Below are 24,564 nucleotides of genomic sequence, written 5' to 3' on the forward strand. Positions count from 1 at the left end.
CTTTCAAAAAATCTTGATTGATCAATGATGATGACAACAGGTATAATTTGACAGACTGTTAAATCTTCTCGCAATCTTTACACCTAAAAATCTGTAATCTCACTGTTCTGATTTCTGGGTTTACCCGTTTGAGGCAATTCTAATGACCCACTGAGTCCAATCCCAGTATAGAACTCAAATGCTGGCAGCTTGAACTCTCGCATCATTTACTCTGCAAATCTTCTCTCACCCATTGCATGGTTTAGGCTTCAGAGAGAGAGAGAGAGAGAGAGAGAGAGAGAGAGAGAGAGAGAGAGAGAGGAGAGAGAGAGAGAGAGGGACTGTATAATCTTACTATTCTGATTTCTGGGCTAACACGTTTGAGGCAATGCTAATGACCCATTGAGTCCAATCTCGGCATTAAACTTAAATGCTGGCCAGCTTTAACTCTCACATCATCTACTCTGCAAATCTTCTCTCTCTCTCTCTCTCTCTCTCTCTCTCTCTCTCCTCTCTCTCTGTAGAGAGAGAAGAGACCTTTGTTTTGGACCACACCTGTTCAAGTGCTTGGACCACTTGGGCCATCTACTTATAAAATCACCCACTGGGTTAACTGTAGAACTCATGTTCTCTCCTGCATCATTTTTTCTAGAACTGCAGTGTTCGACAAGTACTGCATCAAAAGTAGGGTTTTCTTTAAAAGGGAAGTTGATTTAGAGAACTCCCATGCGAGTCCATCTCACATTTATGCAGAGGCATTCTTCCCTTCTGATTCCTCCTCGTCCACACTCATTTATTGCACTCTGGTGTCAACTTGTTTTTATTCAACCCAATGCGGGTGCATTGGATTGTGACGTTCTCTTCTGCATTACAATCATAATTAGGGTTGGTACACCACCTCTCCGCATCTTATGTAGATTTCTCCATATGAAATCTTCCAAAAGTTTAACTAAAGAGGTTTCTCAAATAAAAAAAAAAAGCAATAATCAATTTTTTTTTTCTTGTTTGCTTCTTCTAAATGATGACATTGAAACCTTTAAACAGGAAAGCATGGGTGATGAATCAAAAGTCAAGATGAGAAAAAGAAGCACTGAAGGAACATCTGGAAAATGATAATAGATCAAAAAGAACAGAAGTCTATTTGTAATCTTAAATGTAATGACAAACAAATAGTTTCAGTGTGAAATCTTTATCTTCTTTTGCAAATTAGAGAGAGAAATATTTTTTTTCATTCTTTGCGTATTTCTTTTTAATACAAACACCTTATACTAAAAAAAAGCAAGATCACAAGCAGGTTTTAAGTTTACGTATCATGTTACAAGAGGCAAGTAATGGATTTTTTTGGAGTACTTCTGTATGAATGGATATGGATCTTAGGAAAATTCACAAGAAAACTCTACTTATAGTTCAGCACAATTAAAGGGATAACATAGAACTGAATACACTTCTTAATTCTAATGGAAACTAGAAAATAACTCTGAAGTAGCCACACGAAAGATGGTTGACACAAGAAAAAGAAATAAAAAAAATTTCCCAAATCACAAAGTAAAGAAACGGTACATAACATATTATCTTATAAGAAAACTATTCTTGGTAAACCTTCTTTGCCACCGATTACAACCATGATTATGATAGAACAACAATAAGCAAATATTTTGTGAACATTCATACGTGATAGAGACCCACAGAAGAGTAAGAAATGAATAATAAAATTGAAGTTAACTCGATCTTTAATTATTTTATAATTTTATGAAAGATTGTCAAGTTTTCTTAACCATGTTAGATTGAACAGAATTAAATTGCCTCCATGCATATTATTGGGTTCAACTCCAAATTAAAATTGGTCTAGCTCTAAGTTATTCCCAAGGCTAATAAAGAATTGGCAAGGCTATGATGTGAAATTTTCTGAATGGGAGATTGCCTAGATTTGTGGGATAAGAGAAACTAATTGCAGAACACATAGATTGGACCTCTGACCTTATTCTATATTCCAGTCCCGTCTCTAGTTGTCAATAGGACTCATGCGAAATAAGACATCAAAAATAAGGAAAGAAAAACTAATAAATAGAGGAAATAAGTTATTTTTGGCTTGTTTTATCTTCTTTCTGCCGATCAGACCCATACCATTACCAAGAGAGATGCCATCGATGATTTGAATTTTAAACATGGCTATCACACTCATTATCATAAACCTAAGTTTTGAATTTGCATTTAGTTTCTATCTGGCCCTAAGTAACTTTAATCATGCTAGCAATAAGTTTTTGTTGAAGGTATATCTCTGGATACTGTATTTATATTTTACATTTTTTTCTGTTAATCTTATGTTTTGAAGTACATTATGGATTAATAGCAATGCTTAATTTGCTCTTACAGTATACTATATATATTTTTCCAAGTCTGAGGTCAAAGGTAGGACCAAGTTGCTACCAAAAAATAATAATTTAGGGCCAAGTTTTGAGCCATGATTGGAGCATTTAATGTAGGGTTAGGGTTTTGAAAAGCCATAGATATGCAACTTGATTTTATCTGAATATAAGGTGGTAAAGGAGAGGTAGGTTTTGATCTATCTAAGAAATAAGCTGCTGGATTTGATTTGAATATAACAGTCTACATCTAAATATGTCATTAATCATCTAATTCAGGATACTCGTTTGCTATTGAAATTGGCAATTTTTCAAGATCTGGTGATTTCATGTGGTGCTAGTACCTAAGGTTTGAAATTCCGTAGAATCTATGGTTGCATTGTTACTTCCTCATGAAAGAGAGTCTTCATGTTGTCTATTTTATCTAACAAGAGATATAAACGAGTCTCACTTAGGTCACATCTATAGAACATTGGATTTTGACACCTAGTGATATGAACCAACATCATATCCCTATCTCAAGGGAAACAAACTTTGAAACTGTAATATTATCTTGATACCTAGTGATATTTGTTAATATAGGACACTGAATATAAATTCAGACCATGTTTCCATGAAAAAAGCACCATCCCTCAACGTGTATCTCTAAATACTGACAAGATTCAGTCAAGCTAAAAATGTGAAAGTTCCTAATCACGTAAACACGGGATAATGTCAAGATATATTATCTCTAATAATTCTGAAATTTAATTTGTGGATAATCCAAATTTAGTTTCTGTTGAGACTAAAATAAAAACTAAAAGAGGTCATACTATGGATGAAGGTAAATTACTACCACACAACATATATCTAAAAATGATGAGCTAACTCTAGCTTAGATGGACCCAATTCAAGGAAAATTTTCTTGGAGGAAAGACCGCCACTTGGCATATTTGGATTAATTTGTATTTCAATTTTATAGGTGATTTTAATTCCAGAAGTTGTTTGCCTTGATTTTGCACTTTATTTCAACGAAGTAGAAATACTTCAGCAATTTTAGAGGTTTATTTTGAGTAATGCTTTATAGGAAATTTTTGCTTCATACAGTTCCACACTTGTTCTTTTCTTTTTTTTTTTCAATTGTATTTCAATTTATACATGTTTCAATTCATTTCCTTAGTGAGTTAAGTAGTCATTATCTATTTTAAAAATAACACCATCTTCGTTCTCTACTGGTCTCCCTACTCCCTCCTCAGTGAATCTATTTAAAAAAAATTGAATTGGCTGATGATTTTTTTTTTTTTAAATTCTTAAATGCATTTTGATATAAGCAAAACATTTTCAACTCCTTAATTGAAAACTATTGCAAGAGATGGATATGAAAGTAAAAATACTAATTAAGCATACCAAGTTCTAGTGGGTTTCGCCAGACTAATAATTCTCTAAAAGCAGTTCATCAGTTAATTTACTACTGAATTTAACTGTCAGTTAATATATGAAGGAATTCAAAGATCTCAGAACAACTTGAAAGGGAAAAATTTTAAATGGTAGATACTTTCGTGGAGGTCTCATGTGCTGCACCTGGAAAAGCTATTTGAAGGTCGTTTTCCTTCACTGCATAGTGCTTGGTCAGAGAGAGAGAGAGAGAATTTTGGATTGTTTGATTGAATGAATTTGTATGATCATGACAATAAATAGAGAGGAAAGGACGCCAAGGAGTGGAGGAGGGAAGTAGTTGATTGGCTTATTTGGGTTCAGAGAACGGCTTCCGAAAGCTGCTGCTGCTGCTGCACAAACTAAGAACGCTTTGAAGAAAGCCAAAAAAGGTGAAATTCCCGTATCTGGTGAATTATCTAATCTCGTGGATCTGTTTAGAACAACTTCCCATATTTTTTCTTCTTTCTTCTTTTGTTGTTTTCTGCTGAATTCATGGTGGGTTCTAAGTTCAAAGTCAAATAGCATCAAGACTGGCAAGATCAGTTGCATAGATTCAGATCTTGCGTTTCTTCTATTTTCCAAAAATTTCATCTACTTTGTACTTTTTGCAAAATTTCTAGAGAATTTCTACATCAATTTTGTGATACAAGCTTTTCATCAGTTTTCTAGAGCTAGGCTTAAGCAACCATCTGTAAGGTGGTGTGTAACTCGGTTCTTATTTTTCTAACCCATTTTTTTCTTCTTGATCAAGAAGTTCACATGGATAAACATCACTCCTCTGTGCTGTTTAAACCCGTATCAAATCCTTCCAATTCAGAAACCCAGACACATAACAGCCCTAACAAATAAAACTCACAATCATAAAATGTAATGGATGGCATTTTTTTATATTTTTTTATATTTTTTCGTCTCTAATAACATTTACTCATGCAGCACTGTTGATAATTTATTCTTCTTTTCCAAAAAAAACTTTCCAGGTTATTAAAGGTTAGGGTTGTATCAAATGGGGAGAGGAAAGATAGAAATAAAGAGGATAGAGAACACCACAAATCGTCAAGTCACCTTCTGTAAGAGAAGGAATGGGCTCCTGAAGAAAGCTTATGAGTTATCGATACTCTGTGATGCTGAAGTAGCCCTAATTGTCTTCTCAAGCCGTGGCCGCCTCTATGAATACTCTAATAACAGGTAGTTATTCTTACTATTCTTTACTGAATATATTTGATCCTTGAAACTCTTCTTTCAACCTATATATAGTTATCATATTTATGCCTTTGGAAAACAATACACAAGAGCTTCTGTTTCCTTCCTCCTTTTTTTCTACGGCGGTAAGAAAAGATATAGGTTAGAACACCATAAATTTCATCCATGATTTACTTAAAAATCTTGCAAGGTCGTTGATCCCTCCATATAATAAACCACATAAAATTTAGGAGATTCTGGGGTTGGGTTTTTTTTTGGGTAGTTCATTTGATTCTCTGCAAAATCAATAAATATCCACAGATATCAAACAAGGAGAGCGTGTCATACTTCGAGTGCATCGATCTTGTATCTTTTTAGCTGATTCTTTTGCCTATTTTGAATTACTTGGCCTAATCACTGTTCATTCTTCTTCTCTTGTTCTTAGGACATCTGTGTTCCTTTCATGGTTGTATGTTTTTGTTCCTTCATGTATTGTCGTACTAGTTAACTTGAATTTAATTATGATTTTTTTCTTTTTTTATTTTCGAATTGATCATAAATTTTAGCTCCTTCTATTCAGTTATCTAATCATATTAATTAGGATGATCTTAATATCTATGGGTAGCTAAGGAATGATATATATGATTTACTAATGCACTGAAACTCAAGGACCCAGTGGGCAAAAGATCTACCCTTTGCTCACATGATCTCGTTTCCTTCTTGGTTGTTCTTGACTTGACAATCTGCCTTGTTTTACTAGTAAAGTCTCAACAATTCAGACCAATTGAATAGAGATTATCTCCCAGTTGTTCCTTTCCTTTCTGGTTTCAAAACGAGAAACTCGTATTTGATCTGCAGACTAGAATATGAAGACGCAGAATTTTAATTTTATTTTATTTTCAATTTAGAAGAAAAACTATTAATGGAGCTTCGGGTCTACCCTGGGTAGCTTTCTTCTTGCCCAATTTCTTCACCAGTGATTTAGAACTTTTTATCGATCTACTTGCACCCCATGTTTTACTACTGCACTTCTTGTTCTTGGTTTCTGATGTCAAGACTAAAACCTGCATTGCCTTGTATTTCTTCTCTTACCTCCCTTTCAACGTTGCTTTCTCACCACCTGTGATTCTAGGGTTTCGTGTATATTTTCCATTCACTTCTGGGTTACTGTATTAATTACTTAAATAAAGGTTTCTCTCTCTCTTATGGCGTTTGCATGCACCCTCCGTGTGATGTACAATGTATTGAGAAACTTACATATTTGTTTGGGTTGGAAGTAGTGGAATGCATTCAATCATAGAAGCACTTGATGTATGAATGAACTCCTCTTTGTGCGGCCTGTCAATCAAGGCGGATAAGGTCAAAACTCAAAAGCATATCTGAGAGAATGGTCAGGAAGAACTGGGGAGCATGTGAAAAGGGGAGCTGTTGATCTTTTTAAGAATAATTTCTATTCGACAAATCCAGGATTAAGTGTTTGGAATATGCAGGGACTGTAAACCAATTTTTTATGAAGAAAAACAATTCACCTATCCACTAATATCGAGAGTCAAACAAATATATGATAATGTTTTATCACTAAGTTCAAGAACATGAAGCAGAAATGTTGCAAATGAATGACCTAGATGACCCGAATTCAAATTCAATGATAAGGGTTGACAAGAATGTGTCTCTTGAAAAATGAAATTGAATTACTTCCAATTTCATCAAGATATTAATTAGTTGGTCTATAGTGGAAATGAACCGAATGGATAATTTGTGTTTCAAAATTTTTTGCATCACAAAGAAGAATTCATTTTCAACATGTATATGTGGAATGTATGGAACATTGGATTAGCTAAGAAATGCATTGCATCGATCAATGTTGTCACACAAAAAGATTAAAGGGCACTAGTGTGCGATTCTAACTTCTCAAAGCAAACATCGAAGCATTAGTAGAAATATGTAATTAGTAATTGTTTCACGATTCAGCCACCCTACCATGAATCATTGATGCATGGATACTGAATTACTAGGAAGTCCTTGAGATGAGAAGCTAGCTACTTTTTAAATAGATTGTATCCAGTGCATAAGGCTCATGTCTAAGAGGTCTAAATATGTGTAACATTTTCCCTACTTCTAGAAAGACTATATTTAGGAGTGATTCCGTCATGAGTAGATTGAGTATTCAATTGAAAAACAATTGTAGTTAGACAAGATTGATTGATAGTGATGAGAATATCATAGACAAAAGTCAACATATGTGATTAATTTGACCATTTCAATAAAAATTGAAGGATCTGTCAACCTGGGTTCATATGTGTTGGTCCTATTTGGTATAAGTACAAGACATGCCAACTATTAGATTTTCAGGGACATTTTGAAAGCTTTCCTCCACTATGTGATCAACTATTTTTAACTTCAACAAAATGAAGAACAAATGAAGCATATGCCATAGGTGTGGCCGATGAACCCACAAAATTAACATCCTTTATTTTATGATCAAATATACTATGTTACTTTCTAAGGACTTTTCCCTCTTGTATAAAACTTTCTAATGTTCTAGTTCCATGTTTGTTCTTCAGCATAAGATCAACAATAGATAGGTACAAGAAGGTCGCTGCAGATGCTTCACACACAACCTCGGTTGCAGAGGCAAATGCTCAAGTAAGCGATTAATTTGTATCCATGTTAGCACTTTTCTTTTTTTAAATCTTGAGATCAGATATGTATCCACATATCATAAGTTCTGTAAATTATTAAGATTGCTTACATGTTTTTTTAACCTGGCTGGTGATGGATGGAATGAAGTACTATCAACAAGAAGCTGCAAAGCTGCGTCAACAAATACAGATCTTGACAAACTCAAACAGGTACGTACTCACTTCATTAAAACTGAGCTTATCTTGACGAACGCAAAGCAGTGACCAGGTGTGTCAGAAAGCAAGAGAGCATTACTTTTTCCTAAATTAGAGCTCCCAAAATGACTTCTGTTATCCTTGTTTCATGCAATCAAGTTTTGTTATCTCTATACAGAGTCCAAGTTTCCCATGCATGATTCAGTTTTCTTATTGTACTTCTGCCTACAGACACTTGATGGGTGATTCACTCGGTAACTGCACTATCAAGGAGCTGAAACAGCTGGAGAATCGACTTGAGCGAGGCATCACGCGCATCAGATCCAAGAAGGTAACCCTTTGATGCTCATATAGAAAGAGTGGTAAAAATGAAAAATTAAAAAATGAGATCTGGTAAAAATGATAAATAAAAAAATGAGATCTGCTTCATTGTCGATTTAGAATAGGTTACATCAACTCATCCTCAGAACCCTCCCACCCCCCACCCCTTGTAACATAACATAAGAAGAGTTCAGATCCTCTCCACCCGGGCAGCCCGTCCTCCCATACCATGGGCAGGCCTATGTCAGCCCCGCTGTAAGGGTGGGAAGATGTGGGGACAGCCCGCCTGGATAGAGAGTATATGGGTTCCACCCCTCTTTTTTTGCAGCCAGGCCTCCGCCTTATACTGACTCAGCCTACTCATCCCCTTCTAATGAACGGGTCGGCTCCTTCAATTATGATCTTGTGAATTCTAATGCCTTCCATACTATTGAAAAATGTTTAAAATTTATGTATACTATTTTAATATAATATATATATATATATATATATATATTATTTATGTCGTTTAATCTTATGATTTTTATGACGGAACTTTAGTTCCACATCTGATTATTTGGTTTATATAGAACATATATTATATATCGATCTTTAGGGTTAAAGATCACAGTCACATAATATGGTACGAACCCTTGTGAGATGCAAACCCAGCTCGAGCCCTTGTCTGACCTAATCACGGTCATATAACTATATATTAATTAATATTAATATTTCTATATGACTTGACACTTGAGACTTGAGACTTGGGACTTGGGTCAAAGGCTTTGATTCGAAAAGCCTAATGCTGAGTGGAAATGTGGAGATGCCATTAGAAACATATTTTCTTCAAGGGAGGTGAGCTGAATAGGTACCCTCAAGGTTACCTTATCCTTTCAACCATAGTTTTTAGGGCTCTATATAAACCCATTTTCGAGCTCATTTTCTGGACAATAAAATTTTCCTCCTCTATTTCCCTATTGTCATTCTGTTAAATAGTGAATACAACTCGATTGCACCTGAAGTAACCTTTTTAGGGTGCAACTTTAAAGGTTTGAACTGACTAATCTTGGGGTGAAGACACACTTGAAACTTGTGCTGCACAAATCAAGGCTTCTAAATACCTTAAAGAAAGTACTTCTTGTACATTTTAGCTCTATCAAAGTTCGTGATTACAATAATCTTACAAGTGTTCGTGCAAATTGGTTTCAACAGATACCCTTTACCATCCACTTTGAATTAGTCGATATACTTGAGGGTATTACCATCTTGACAATAGGGGTGGAGCCAGGATTTAATATCGAGAGGGGCCAAAAGCTAATATTTCACATAAAACATAATGACTTTTTTACTCATTGTACTTATTGTTAAAAATTCTCCAATAGAGGGGTGAAGTACTGATATTTCACACATGGAAAGAGGGTTAGAGGAAGAATTTCAAGAAATGGAGATGGAAGGGAAGATTTTCAGAAAACTGAATTGGGGGGACCAAATGTTGATATTTCACACAAGAGAAAAGGAGTTCGAGGGATAATTTTCAAAAATTAGGGAAGGGAGAGGGAAATTTGAAAAATGGGGGGAGGGGGTTGCACGGCCCCACTGGCCCTAGGGCAGCTCCGCCCATGCTTGATGAGGATTTCATTGTTGAATTCCAGCCCTCTAGAAAGGATGAGATGAAAAATAGGAAAAATTAGTGGCACTTGCGCTTTGTTCCTTTTCTTGTTTTCACTTTCTTTGTGAGCCGTGTTGGCTTAGTAGGGTTCTGCCTTTGCTTCTTATTGTACTCTTCCTCCTCCCCACCCCTCTCCTGCTCCCCTGGGCCTCTTAATAAAATAAAAAAACTCCCCGCCGCCCTGGGTTTCCTGGCCCTTTTTTGTCTTTTTCACAGTGCCTTCATGACTTTCTAACATCTTCTGTTTTGTTTTCATTGTGTTTCTGTCACTAGCATGAGCTACTGTTTGCCGAGATTGAGTACATGCAGAAAAGGGTAGGATGTTTCTTCCATAAGCAACACCTACCTCACCCATATATGTTCATTCTTGTATTCTTCAGCTATCTAGACAATCTCCCCTCCATCAAACTCCAGCTAATTGACTGGTTCTCTAACTTAAAAATATTCAATACAGGAAATGGATCTTCAGAATGACAATATGTATCTGAGAGCTAAGGTATGTCATAAAACAACACATTTGTTTCATCACCTTTTCCATTCACCTAACTCCGTTTCTGAGTTTTCTAACATCGTTCGTTGTTCTCAAAAACCCAGATAGCTGAGAACGAGAGTGCACAGCAAGCAAATATGGTGACAGGGCAAGAATTTGAGACACTGCAGTCATATGATTCCCGGAACTACTATCAAGTGAATATGTTGGAAGGAGGACCTCCTTATCCTCATCCCGATCAAACTCAGACAGCTCTCCATCTAGGGTAAGTGGATCTCTTTCAACTCTGGAGAGTACATGCAGTTAATTGAAGCTATATCTCATGAGTTATGATCCTTCTTCCCATGCAAGATTTGTTTTATACAGAACGGAATAGAAGGTAAGTAAGCAAATGGTTTTGCCTCACCAGTCACAGCAAAGCAAGCAGGCATCACCATTTCTTATATCCATGACTTCAAGTGCACCATGCCTACGTGATACTAAAGACAAGATATACTCTTGTTTATTAAACCCAGTTCAGAAAACAAATTTGTCTCCTTCAACCATAAAACTGATTTGAAGAATCAGGGCTGACCACTGATATAACTCACTTGGTTCTATCGTCAAATTTCCACAGTAGGAGCACAAGATCAAATTGGGTTCTTGGATAGAAAAAGGAAAACATGAACATGGAACCTTTACTTGAGAGGCGTTTCCTGATTCAAAACCTGTTATAACTAGGTCACTGTGAAGCAAACTTAACATTCAAATGCTGCACCGTACCAGAAAGAACTTTCATGCATTCCAAATTATCAAAAATTATAATATAAATATATGCCGTTTTGCTTACAAGAAGATTTGAGTGCATACTAATGTTCTGTTCTGCTTTTATATTTCACACAGGTAAGTTGGATGAAGTTACATGCCTTACAATGGATCGATGCGGCACTTGAACGTGAAACACTCTCTTACTTGTTCAATCTTTCACTTTAGTAGTGTGTTCCAAGAGCATATATAATTATAAATGAACCGAAAAAGAAAGGAAAAAAACCCTACCACAAGTGTCAACTGCGGCAACTAGCTTTCACCTTAAAACTCATAATATGGATTGGTAACATATATATTATTAGTCCATCCCTAGTACATGCTGTGTGTGCAATTGGAATAAGTTTTCTTTCACCTCATGTAGAAGCAATATTCCATCCATCACCTTTGGTACTATTGACATGTTCTCTTATTAGACTCAAATGTCATCAAAACCTGAAAGTGCCCTTCATAAACAAGAATAGGTTTTGGGTCAAGAGTTCGGATCAGCTCTCCGTTAGGAGAGAACTCAATTGGACTTTAGGGTCAAAGAGTCCGGATTAGCTCCTTAGGGGATGGGGCTCACATGGGACCCACTGACATTTTTACCTCTATTTTTTTTTAATATTTACAAATAGACCTCCCCACAATGCATAGTTCAAAAACGTCAGGATAGCACATTGTCTCCCCTGATGGAGAGGTGATCCAAACTCTAGGGTCAAGGTGATGGAAGGTGATGGTGGGATTCAAGAGGCACAAAAATAATGCTACAATTCACAAAACAACTGGGATTTCTTTCCCCATTCCCATTAAACCCTTCCACTGCTCTGCAATTTTTTGGTTTGGGTATGTACAGAAGATGATTGGATCACAAAGAAGCTGGGATTTTGACAGTCAAGCAAGTTGTAAGTTGGGCCGGACCATGAGACTCACACGAGAAACAGTAACTGAGGAGGAAGATGTGTCTACAAGGTCAAGAAGTGACCATGTCAACAATGACAAAGAAGCTCGCAGGTGGGGTGCTCTGGAAAAATTGCGCACCTATCATAACGTCATAACCACCTTGATGAAGTCGTTTCCAGAGAATGATCAGAACCCAAGCAGCAAGTTGATCTTGCATATGGTGGTTGATGCAAGCAAACTTTGAAAAAAATGATGCCCAAAACTTCATTTAGATCATGAAGAGAGTTGAGAAATTCATACATGAACTTAGAAATAGAATCAACAGGAAAAATAGAGACTGAAGCAGGAAACAGAACCAGAAAAGTGACCACTGGAAGCCCAAACGAACACTTACCTGAAGCCGTCGCATTAGAAGAACTAGTAGCTGCCACTATGAATATCACAACAGGATTCTGATCTCAGTATCAAAACTCGTAATAAAGGTTCAAAAGGGTTCCAAATGAGCTGTACAAATACTACTTTACCTTCTCCAAACCTCCACTTAGTCTTCTACTCAGGCTAATAGAAATTTCCATTAGTCAGAAGCAAGTCACTTCAAAAGTTTGAATCTGTGCCTTGTCCAAAATGTACAGGGCAGGCATGAAGAAAGAATAATATTACAAGTCAAAAGTAAGCAAAAAAGAAAATACTAACCAAGTTTACACTCAGAACATGCATGAATAAAGTTATGCATGTAATCTACCACGGAACACAAGACTCCCAAGTGCATTAAACTTTAGACTGAACCATTGAGAGTACAAGGAAATCATCCCAGAGAGCACCAACTGGAGCCACCCTAATACTAATGAAACTGACTAATGCAACTTTGGGGGGCTGATACAATAAAGAATAGATAACTGGAAATAGGCTTAACTTTGTTATGGAACAACCAATGAGAGAATACGCACACATCGAGATACGTCTAACGCCAAATCTTATAAACAATTCCCAGTACTACTAACCAGCTGAAATTTCACAGCCTCCCCAAGACACTTTGCACGATGGTAACTCATTCAGGAACCATAATGTCACAGAATGGCTTTTCTGAGAACCTGGTGAGAAATCATAGTCACTCCCCTTAAGCTCCAACCTGAACATAAGGGTCATCGTCCTGTCTTGGCCCGTTTCATCCCTGCACTATTAAAGGGGGACATACTCGGGCTCATGTGAGGACTCTCCTCTCTGAGTGTACCATTTAGCATAGCCAATTCCCTTAACTGTTGCTTCTTGTAGTAATCCAAGGATTCATCCTGAAAAACACAACATTCACAAGTAGGTCAAAAATAAAAACTGGAAGACAAAAAAAAATTACAATACTGGAAGTCTCATTTCATACCACAGGCTTCAAAAGGTCTTCTAATATCGACACAGCCTGATTCAGACGAGAATCTATCATATCTGCAGGTAATTCAGCCTCCACCAGCACATGTAACGGCTCATTTAGGTGCTCATATCCAGGTTTATCTCTGAGTTTTTCTTCCTGAAGGAAATTAGAAGCCCCATGAGATCTTACGTATAAGATATAGCAAAAGGTGGATGACAATTATTGGGAGAAAGACTTTTGTAAATAGGTCAGAATTTAATAAGAAAATCAACTTCAAAAGGTATAACCTAAATAAAGTAACTAACAAATTAAGGATTAATTCATCCAAAAAAGAAAAAAATAAGGATTAGTAACCAAAATAATCCTCTATTAAAAATTTCCCTTCTTAAGAATTAATTAATTAAACTCTTTAACACCTTGGAAAGCTGGTTAAACCGTTGAAAGATAGTCCAGTTAAAAAACAGTGGGCGTAGCCAGTGCCAAAGGCTTCCACACGAACACCCACCCACCCCCCCAACCCCTGGGGGGTTGTTTCCTACGCAGCCCTACCCCAGCAATTTTCGCTGACAAGCTGTTCCAATGCCTTGATCTCAGGCCACAACTGTGGTCCACCAACCAATGCACGAGGGCCTGCCCTCGTCTGTTTAAAAGAAGACAAAAGAAAGAAAAGAAAAGGGTATTAACACAGCCTGCATGGTAGCTTTTCTGTTTCTGGACCCTGTCTATCCCACAAATAACTTTTGTACTTAACAACGAGAAACAAACAACGAACAATGAACAATGAACTAGATATTGATATGCACCATCCATTCATCCTAGTCAATCAACCTTACAATTTTCAGTTATAAGATCAAAAGAGTTTCAAATACCTTAACAGAATCCTTCACAGAACCTCGGCCTCTTATGTACACCCTACACTGTGTAGTAGCTTCAACTCTTTTCAAGGAGTTCCCCCGCGGTCCCAAGAGTCGACCAACAAAGTTATACTGCTAATGAAAATAATTGGAGGAATTACAGAATGCAATGACTAAATTTTTTATCATATACTATAGTAAAAAAGGAGAGGGAGAAAGAAGGGGATGGAGGTTGGGGTTGGGGGAGAAGAGAGAGATTTTTTTACACACATTGGGAAAGTTGTCAACTGGAACATTTAGTCTAATAACCTTCTTCACGACAGGATTGGTTGTAACTCCAGCTGCCCCATGCCAACCAATTGGAGAAGCCTGGAAGGAGCCCATTCTTTGGAGAATTCCATTTTCCTGAAACAACATACTGTTAGGATATACAAAATTTTCTTCAGAATCCGACAAATATTTAACAAAAGATAAATACTCAACCAAGAAGTACCACTTGTCAACAGTGCCAAAGATTATGCTTCCTAATTTACACGGTTTCTCTCCCATTCCCCTCCCCACTAGCATGGTTCAAGAACTTGCAAGATCTCCATGGCATCTTAAGATATCTTTGCTTTTTCAGCCACGTGAGATGAAACAAGTGGCAGATATCATTCATATCTCATATATCTCAGTTAAATACATACATCTTGGATATCAGGCATATCCCAGATATCTTGATTATATCTCAGCTACCTTGGTCATATCTGGGATATATCAGTCAAATCTTGGTGAGATCTTGCCAATATCTTGGATATCTCGGCGAGAATTCAGTTTATCTTGGAATTCTCTTGTAATTTTATGTGCATCATGTCATGTGAACTGTGTAATTTGAACATCAATGATGATGAACATATTAATTATCATTTTGTAAGTTTTAAACACTCGTGTATTCATAAATATTAAGTATATGATGTGTACAACAGGTTTTATAAGTTTTGCTACTTCAGCACAAGGTTTTCAAATTTAGGGTCAAAAGGAAACTCACATAGACAGTCATTTTTTCACCAATCTAAGATCACCACTGTGTTTAGAAGACCTAAATAAGCTGGAGAGCAAGTTCTAACTGAGTTGGGAGGAAACATCCCCCCAACTTGCTGAGATCTCAGTTTTGTGGCCCAGCAAGATGGCTGGTGAGAGCAAATTCTTCAACCATGACCACTGTAAGCCAAAATTCAATCATTCAAATTTAGTGACTGGTTATCACAGGATGCTAAAACTGCAGAATCCATAGAAGCTAGTTATCTGATTAAAAAGGAACAGAAGCCCTGTTCGGAACATCTCATTCTCTAGGAGAAAGATCAGTAAACTCTTATCAGACTCTCTGCCCAAGGACATGAATAAACAGGTTCTTATATAGGACCATATTCAATTGTACGAATTCCGATCAGTTCACTTTTTGCCTTCTCTTGTACAGGCCCCTGAGGGGACTGCACACCTGTGATAGAAGTCCATTTGTTTATCCTCATATTTCCAATTTGGAAACAAGCCATTACTCTATTTAAGGAAAAAAAATAATACATTGAAAGAAGTCAGCAAGGATTTAAGCTTGGATCCAATCAACTCAACAAAAGATGAACCGAGTCATAGTCATAGACTCATAGTAGCCTATTCCCAATTCAAGCAAGAAACACATCGGGTGATCTCTTCATTACATGTACCTCAAGTTACAATGTGAACAGAACCATTATTGCCTCAAGTCATTTAAAATAAAATTACAGAAAAGAGATTGGTATATAAGTTCTGAGTATGACACAGTAGATCATTTTATCCAAAAACTGGTGGGCAAAAGAAATTATCAATTTAACAACTATAGTCAGTTAAAAATAGCCATCAAACACAAAAAATTAACATTCACTGTCACATAGCATTATAGCCATCTTGTTAGACAGCTGTCCAACTTTGGCTGCAGCAAGAAGGGGGCAAATAGAAAGGGGGGAAAAGAAAAAGCAATTTCAATCACTTCTGTTACTACAAAAATTTATGACAGCATAGACCAACATGACTTTTTTCCTTATTATCTCCAAAAGAAAATGATTAATTCTGCAAAACCACCCTTCAAAAGTACAGTATTCACCACTTTGTTACATGGCAAGATCAGTCATCGATCATATTCAATCTCCTTTATTAGGCACAAAATACCAAATTCTATATGAGAAACAGAAAAATCAATCATTCAATTATCTTCCTTTCTTAGATAACACCTGAGAAGCTAAAGTTTTTACAACACCCCCCCCCCCCCCAAAAAAAAAAAAAAAAAAAAAAAAAGAAGAAGAAAAGAAGAAGAAGAAGAAAAAGAAGCTCAAGTTAGCTTAGCTCTGTTACCATCCCACCATGTTGTAGATGTCAATAAATAGAAGCTAAATGAATATGCAAATGTGATTTTTAACCAGTTACCTGAAGGTTACTACACATGAAAGACAGTCCATACATAATTAAAATAAAAGACTGTCAAAGAACAAAACTTAGGGCAAAGCCCAAAAGTACAACTCTTAACTACACAAGGAGAATAACCAATCACAATAGTAACAAGCAAAGAAAAACATTACCTCTGGTTGCATCACAGGCCATCCCTCTAAATCCATGGGTCCACCATTCGGGTGTTGAACTGTAGATCTTAGTGGACTCTCATGATCAATTCTTTCATGATCCACAAAACCTTGATTTTGCACCATCCCAGATGCTCGAACAATTTCTGTAATGACATGCCATAACCAAATTGGTAGCTAAAAGAAATATTATAGTTCTACAAGAAGTTGGAAGGTACAGTTGCAAGGGTCGCTAGCAAAACACAACAATCTCAAAAGGTAGAAGGATCAACTTCATCCATATAAAACAGAAATGGTTCAATAAGTTGAGCATCCAAAGGACCCCTTTGTTATCCATCCAAAATTGCTTCAGCAACTACAATTGATCAACTTTTTCTCTTTTGAAGCATGGAATCCAACAAACACTGAATTTCTGTGTTAAAAGTTAAAACTTAAGTAAAATAATGCATCTTAAAATGGGATTAAACATATTCAAACCATCTTTCCCTACAAATCCCCAGGGGGGAAGAAAGAGAAGAAAAAGGAAATCTAAAAAGCATAGACATGGAACTTATCAAAAGAGGGGAGCAATTGACAACAAGTAACAAATAACGTAGCCATCAAAACCAACATCATCGTGGTTCATGTTAAACGGCCACATCCATACATACAAATAATAAAAGAAAATGATGACAGAGAAAGATTAAAAGGGGCTTACTTTCATATACATACACAAAAAATGATGCAACGTCTGTAAATCTAGTATATTTCCTGTCAGATGTAAGTTCTTTCATGACATTCTGTGTAACATGACAATAAAACATCTTGCTACTTATCTTAGTTGCTTCCCTTTTTCTTCTTGAAACTCAAAATGTTCAAAAGTTGATTTTCCGTTTTAACAGTACCTGGAACTTGGTTGTTCTCATTAGGTTTTAAGAAGACAACTCAGGCAGTCCCATAATCTAGGTATTGGATAGCATCTCAAGGGCAATTCAAACCCCAAAATTCCAGGACCAAAAGCCCTTTTTCTGTGAATCAATCAATCCAATATCTCACAATTTTTGTTCTGCCAGAGATAATTTTTAGAGCAAATCTGTCAATCAAACCATGTGTTTAGATGTGTAATTAATTGAATTTCAGAGGATTCTTGGCAGTGAACTAAACCTCAACAAGTCAAATGCCATCCTTGATTTTGTTTTCTGTCTCTTTATTCAAGACAAAAGACTGAAGACAAGCTTTTCAGTTAGTTAATCCCTATTTCTTATTTTTATTCATATACTCCACTCCACTATTATCTAGTTTAACCTTATTTGTCACTAGTTCCATAATTACCCATAACTAATAATTGAAAATACCACCTGGTTACCTTGTCCTCATCCTCTCAAGTGAAGTCTTTCCCATTTGGTTAATTATGGTCCTATCGCTCCTCCTTAATACCTATAAACATTTATGGTTCTGTCATTACCTTTCTTCTATTGCCTATTTAGTACTTGGTGGGCCATGAGCGAACCCAACAGGGTTCTTTGACCATAGAAATGCCAACAGTGGACAGAGGATGGTCTTCATAGGATAAGGGAAGGCAAAAGAGAAGTGAGAGAAGGGTGACCGAAGTGTACAGTGTACGCAACAGAGAGGGGCACTTGTGATAAGTATCAATGAAGGGGATGACACAGATCCCTACCTCTGAACACCTTGTTGCACCACATGGTCTATTACTTAATTTGACATATACAAGTACAAAATCATTGCCACCCTATAAACCCATTCCCAGAATTGTTCATCAGTGGAGTTACTTCTCTTTCCCAAGGGCTATTATATAGTGTTCACTTCACTTGCAAGGCTTCTTTTTTCTGAAATTATATTCTATATGCTATTATTTTGTTTATTTTCATGCATATATCAACTCAAAATATATTTTATGCCCTTACTTTTGCTCCTGGTTTCTGATAAAGGAACCATTTTAAACACATTCCTGAGGTAAGCTAAGCTAAAGTAACAAACACTAGCAAACTAAGAGACAAGAATTGCATTGAACCAGAAAACTGAGAAACACTGGTAGAAACTAAATAGAGTTAGAACTAACAAGACCAAAACTGATGGAGATGAAACTAATACAGAATGGAGACCAAAATTGGGTTACAATGTGATTAAAATACTGGTTATATTGGGAAAAAGCAAGAGTAAAAAAAAAAAAAAAAACTAAAAATCCAGAATTAAAAACTTGAAGAAAAACAACCAAAACTCATAACTGGTTAATAACACACTAAATATTGAAGGTCATCTGACCATGGGTAGAGGAATCCGTGAATGAAGCCATATTGCACAAAATGGACATAATAGAATCGTATGCACATCAAATTAGATAAGAAGTATACATAATATGCGAGGAACAAAAGCAAATCTAGATATAAGTGTACAACATTGATACATATAGTAGAGACCAGAAGTCAACCATATAGATTTCAGTTGGTTGAGGAAGCTTGCTGTAAAAATTTGCAGAATATTAGAGAAGGAAGATGAAGAAAGTAGAAGGGATATGACCAAATAGACTTCACCAACTAGTTTGTGACTGATTCACCATTGCACACTCACTCCATAGAGAAAATTGCAACAGCCAAAATTTATGGGCAGCATACCATCCCCTCCTTTATTTATTGCAGTTGATAACGCTACTATAAAATAAGAGCCATGTGCACTGGGTACAGACCTTCCTCTTCTTTTCATTTTAAATAAATGCCATCAGAATACAGGAAACTCTTCTAAATAGGAAGAGATCCTCACAGTGTGACAACTCAAGAAAGTTAGCCTAGAAGAAATTATCATTACAAACTAGAACTAGCTCTAAGTAACTACCATATACACAATCCTATATAGGCCTTTAAGTCCCCAATATTTGTGTTTAAATGATGGGCATGTTGCAATAGAAAACTCAAAATTATTTGATGACCCATATAACCTACTGGGAGCTAAAATTTGGGCCCACGTCAATGAACTGTGAGTTCAACTTGATCCACCAAGCTGAACAAAACCAGAATTCAAAAATTCTTTTTAAACAGGATGTAATCTGCATCATCTACATTTTTCATGTACTGTATTGTATCTAATTTTGAGCACCAAATTCTTTAAAGGATTACTGATGTCTTCATCCCTACAATATTTGTATGACACCTCTTCTTCTTTATTATCATTTTTTTTTTTTGGGGGGGGGGGGGGGGCAAAATTTCCTAGCTATATACCAAAGAGATAATGTGGTTTTGTGTGTATAGATTCGACATACTCCCAACAGTAAATAAAGTACTGCATCAAGTCTCATCTAAGAATACTGACTGCATACTTTAGCACTAACAGAAAACTAAACAACAGCGTTCCCAACTGTCACTCATCTATGAATAGTATGATCAAAGATAAGTGGTTTGTGGTCATACAGCCCCTAGCTAAATAAAGAACCACCACTGCCTCGCTATCACCTCCCATTCCTGGACATACTCCCAACAGTAAATAAAGTACTGCATCAAGTCTCATCTAAGAAAACTGACTGCATACTTTAGCACTACCAGAAAACTAAAGGACAGCATTCACAACTGTCACTCATCTATGAATAGTATGATCAAAGATAAGTGGATTGTGGTCATACTGCACCTAGGTAAATAAAGAACCACCACTGCATCACTATCACCTGCCATTCCTGGAATTCTACAACTTTCATTGGAATTCTTTTCAGATGTAGAATGATCACACAATAGCTAGAACTAGGATATATGATTTTCATTGTTGCAATTGCTTTTCCACAGAAAGAATGAACTAGTAATGGGAAAGAGAACTAACAAATTGGGTGGTTTGGAGTGGGTTTTGGATTTCAGCTATATTTCTCCTATAGGGAACAAACAATTTTGATAAAATGTCTACAAAAGAACCAAAGATTCTCACAGTAAGCTAATGCCTAAATTGTGAAAATTTTAGTTCAAGAAGACCCTTTACTTCCCTCCCCCAACCCCCATTGGAAATTAGACCAAGACTGCACAAAGGTAAGGTGTAAACCATGAACACATACACGAAAGTAGGACCAAGCTTATTCTCTAACCTTGACCTTAAAAAGGGAGACAGGAATTGATCAACTTCTAAAAGGCATCATTACAAATAATAATAGTAAGGACATTAATTCAAAAAAGAATTAAGGATATCTAAACCTGCAAATTACAAGCTCAAAAACAGCATGAAATGTTCAAAATTCACCAGTACTATTCACTTAAAAATATCGAGAGCGTCCTCTCAGATGATATTAACTCACCGGACATACAAGACAAGCTCTTCTAGTTCATAATTTATATCCCTTAGTATGCCATCATAACAAACATGTATAAGCAGAAACTACATAAGAAGTAAACAGAAGGGTTAACAAATCTCAACCACCTAGACAGACTAACCAAAAGTATGCTCCCTAATAATGACCTTACATTACTTATCTGAGAGCCAGTTTGAACAGTGTTCTGATCATAGTGTTAAAATCAGGGTAGTGTGACAACTGTTATAAATATGGGCAAGCAGCTCACAACTCTACGTGCAAGAAGGAGAATGTGCAGCAAGCAGATGACGGCAACCATATTACTTTTGCATGGGCAGAAATCAGGAACCTGAGTTTCTAGTGTGCTTTTACTTAACTATAGCTTTTATTGGCCATCTACTGCATTCAGGTTCCCTCTCAATATTCTGATAATCTACCACTATTCGCATGGCCAATAAAGATGGGAACTTCGCATATAAGTAGTATCTACACATTTTATGTTTAAGTGGTATCATCAGGCTAACTGATTCATCCAATTTCAAGATCCAAGCCCTAGATGACAAAAAGACATTTTGCCAGGGGAGGAGGGCAATATGACTTGAATTCTGGTATTGGCATTAGCTATCAAATTTTTAAGAACATCCTCAATGGTATGAAATATGACTGAAGGCTTTCACAGATTGAAAATTTTTTTATCAGGATTTTAGAAACAAATTCATGGCTGATTTAAGTTATAATCAAACTTATCAAAGTATCCACATTTGTCTGGTTTTCTTTGGGGAAAATCCTTTCTTCTTTTTTGCAAATTATTCTTCCTTCAAAACCAAAAAATGGATGCCGCAAAAGCATGAAAGAGAGAAATACATAGACTGAAACATGAAAATTCAACCAGTAGGAGATAATTGAGCAACTAACCTTGGTTGAGAAGCCGGCTGCAAAGTGGCAGAACTTGCATAAATGGTCCCAGTTTCTGCCTTTCTGCCAACAGTTCAGCCATATATCTTCCATTGCTGTGCAAATCATTTGCCAAACCACAAACCACGAAAACCAGAAATTACAAAATTATGACACACATTAAGGTGACCAACAAGCTTACTGTTTAAATCAATAGCTTTCTAAAATTCCCTGCATTAAGTAATTTCTTAGAAGAGATTTTAACCCCCCCCCCCCCCAAAAAAAAAAAGTCTAAAAAGATTGAGAGAAAGGAAAACAAGCAGACAAACACAAATGATAAATGCATATGCATTCTGCACATATACAGAACATGATTGTATAGCAAATCATATTAAGAAGACCATCAACAAGAGGCATCAAGGAGAACAGGAAGAAAAAAAATCACGGGCTATGGGAATACCAAAAGCAACCAAACAGTATGTCTTAAATGTTTCACAAAAGTGATACTGATCTCAATCAATCAACAGAGCAAAACTGTAATGAACTTCTGGCATAGGTATCATATGATTAGAATTATATCAATAGCTGTAGTATAAAGATACTAATTTGTACAGCCACCATATAAATAAGAACTAGAATATCAGACCAACAGGAACACTGAAAACAATAGTGCAGTGTATAGTGTGGAATGGCACTCACTATCTAAATATACAAAAACCTTGGTCCCTTAGGGTTGTCAACAGTTTCTGAAAAATCATATGATTCAGAAATAAAGATTATAACTTTCGGGCAAAGGTTATTATTCCTGCCGAACGCGCCCATTAGCATCCTACACACTTATCTGGCTTCAGATCAGCAGTACAAAAACACAACGGCAGGGTGCCCTTATAGACAATCAGAATATATCAATCAAAACCCAATTCAGTTCTTCAAAGGAAAAATAAAAGAGGGGTTGAAATCAATCAAAACCAAGTATAGCAATCACCCAACCCGCATAAACCCATGACCCGGATCATAAAACCGATATCGAAATCGAAACCAGCAGTGAAGCAACCACATTACTTACTAACAAAAATCCATCAAAATAGTAGCCAAACAAAAACCTTTTTTTGCAAGGCGATTAAATGAAAGATATTTGAACTGACCTTTCTCGATCTAAAGAAGCAGAAGAAGGCCTGTGAGGAGAAGCATGGACTCCAGAAGGAGAGTATTGGAAGTAACTTCCAGGTGGGATTCTATCGCCCATCGCTATACAGTCTGTGAGAAGCAGAGAAACAACCAGTCGTCTATCGTCTGTGCAGATTCTTCGTATTCTCTTTCCGCAGAAGAAGGACGAGAGAACCGGCGCAAATTATGCGATTCTATTTTTGACGCCCAGATTATAGAAACCTTTGCATATGGAAACAAGAAAGAAATATCAATTTGTCAAAGAAAGACATAGACACCCAACCCAACCCCTCCCCTCTCTTATTCGACTCTCTCGGGGCTGAGAAAGATGGAGAGCAAGAGTCCTCGCTGATCTTTACTTTACCGAATTTATACTCCAAAATCCAAATGCAGTGTTTCTACAAATTAATTTCAAACCCAAAAAATTAAAAAATTATGAATAAATCTTTGTTTTTTCGGTCCAATCTAATCCAAGTCCCAGCTCTCCTTGATTGTTAATTTTTGCACTGGTGACGATGTCTAGACATCTTGAGTTTCTTCGAAATGACCATCTTGTCCTCGTGTGAGATATTATTTTCAAATCACCTGAGGCGATTTTTTTTTTTTTTTTCTCGCCAAAACCCAAGGCTTTTTTTTTTAATTTTTGGGTAACCAATCATTTATTCAAAGCGAGTGAGAGGGGTACATGAATCCCCCAACCACTTAGTGGAACATGGCCAATTTGCCACATTCAAAATCTAAGGCTATTACATTTCCATTAGAATTACATTCAGGGGGTGCTTCCTAAGGACCAGGCCATGCCACTTTTTAAATTTTTTTAAGTAAGGCCTGGTGGTCCTCTTTTTTTATTCTTCTTCTTCTTTATTTATTTATTTATTTATTTTGAGGAGAGAGGGGGAAAGTCATTTGGTCCTCTTTTGATTTGTTAAATATCAACAGGAAAAAATTTTAAGTGTAAAGACAATGTGTAGAAATGTCGTTATGATCCTCCCAATGTTGAATCCTAACTCCACTTCTAATCACATATCTCGGGCAAGGAGTCATTTATAGGGACCTAGATGACCGGTGTGTTTGGGTATGGTATTTATGTATAACAGCACCCCATGGATTTTGGATCATGTCCTCCAATTTAGGTCTCATGTTTGATTTCATGTGATCTAGTCTTGGGGTGTATTGAACATCCTCATACAAGGACATGTGTGAATTCCACCACATGAGCATCACTCTCTTCTCCATATGAAAAAAAAATTACCTTTCGCCTTGTATTCTGAAGAGATACAAAGACAATACGAGTTATTGGCATAAGCCATGCTCCCATTATCAACAAGGCTTACACACGATAGCTTTATAACTTGGTTAGTGTACTCATTTTTGAAATTGAGACTTGCTCAAACAAGCTTACACACACCTCAATTATATCCTCACATGATAGCTTTATAACTATTTCAAATTCTTAGTGTTATATTATAAGATGTTAGTCTTTGCTAATTCAGTCAACCCCTTGAAGTCCGGTCGATG

The 24,564-nt window shown here is 36.4% G+C and overlaps 2 protein-coding genes across 3 annotated transcripts; one reads left to right on the forward strand and one right to left on the reverse strand.

Annotated features, from left to right (window-relative positions):
* Window positions 1–4,761: 4,761 nt before the first annotated feature.
* LOC149021118 (agamous-like MADS-box protein AGL11) lies at window positions 4,762–10,502 on the forward strand. The gene is made up of 7 exons (XM_089147053.1): window positions 4,762–4,943; window positions 7,502–7,583; window positions 7,728–7,789; window positions 8,006–8,105; window positions 10,017–10,058; window positions 10,198–10,239; window positions 10,338–10,502. The coding sequence occupies exons 1-7, from the start codon at window positions 4,762–4,764 to the stop codon at window positions 10,500–10,502; spliced, it is 675 nt and encodes a 224-aa protein (XP_089003179.1).
* A 1,201-nt stretch (window positions 10,503–11,703) lies between these two features.
* LOC149021119 (KH domain-containing protein At1g09660/At1g09670-like) lies at window positions 11,704–23,520 on the reverse strand. Of its 2 annotated transcripts, none has more exons than XM_089149369.1 (7): window positions 23,025–23,520; window positions 21,901–21,995; window positions 16,725–16,870; window positions 14,407–14,541; window positions 14,152–14,271; window positions 13,295–13,438; window positions 11,704–13,208 (listed from the first exon to the last, which is right to left on the reverse strand). In XM_089149369.1, exons 1-7 carry the CDS (start codon window positions 23,123–23,125, stop codon window positions 13,062–13,064), a joined length of 888 nt encoding a protein of 295 aa, XP_089005495.1. In that variant the 5' UTR covers window positions 23,126–23,520; the 3' UTR covers window positions 11,704–13,061. The 2 variants fall into 2 exon arrangements, with proteins under 2 accessions (XP_089005495.1, XP_089005497.1); XM_089149371.1 differs by having other exon boundaries at window positions 11,706–13,208; window positions 14,152–14,268.
* Between the last annotated feature and the right edge of the window lie 1,044 nt (window positions 23,521–24,564).

Source organism: Hakea prostrata, chromosome 3 (assembly GCF_041222555.1).
Source record: "Hakea prostrata isolate BN-2017 chromosome 3, UWA_Hpros_2, whole genome shotgun sequence".
In the NCBI taxonomy this organism is placed as follows: Eukaryota; Viridiplantae; Streptophyta; class Magnoliopsida; order Proteales; family Proteaceae; genus Hakea; species Hakea prostrata.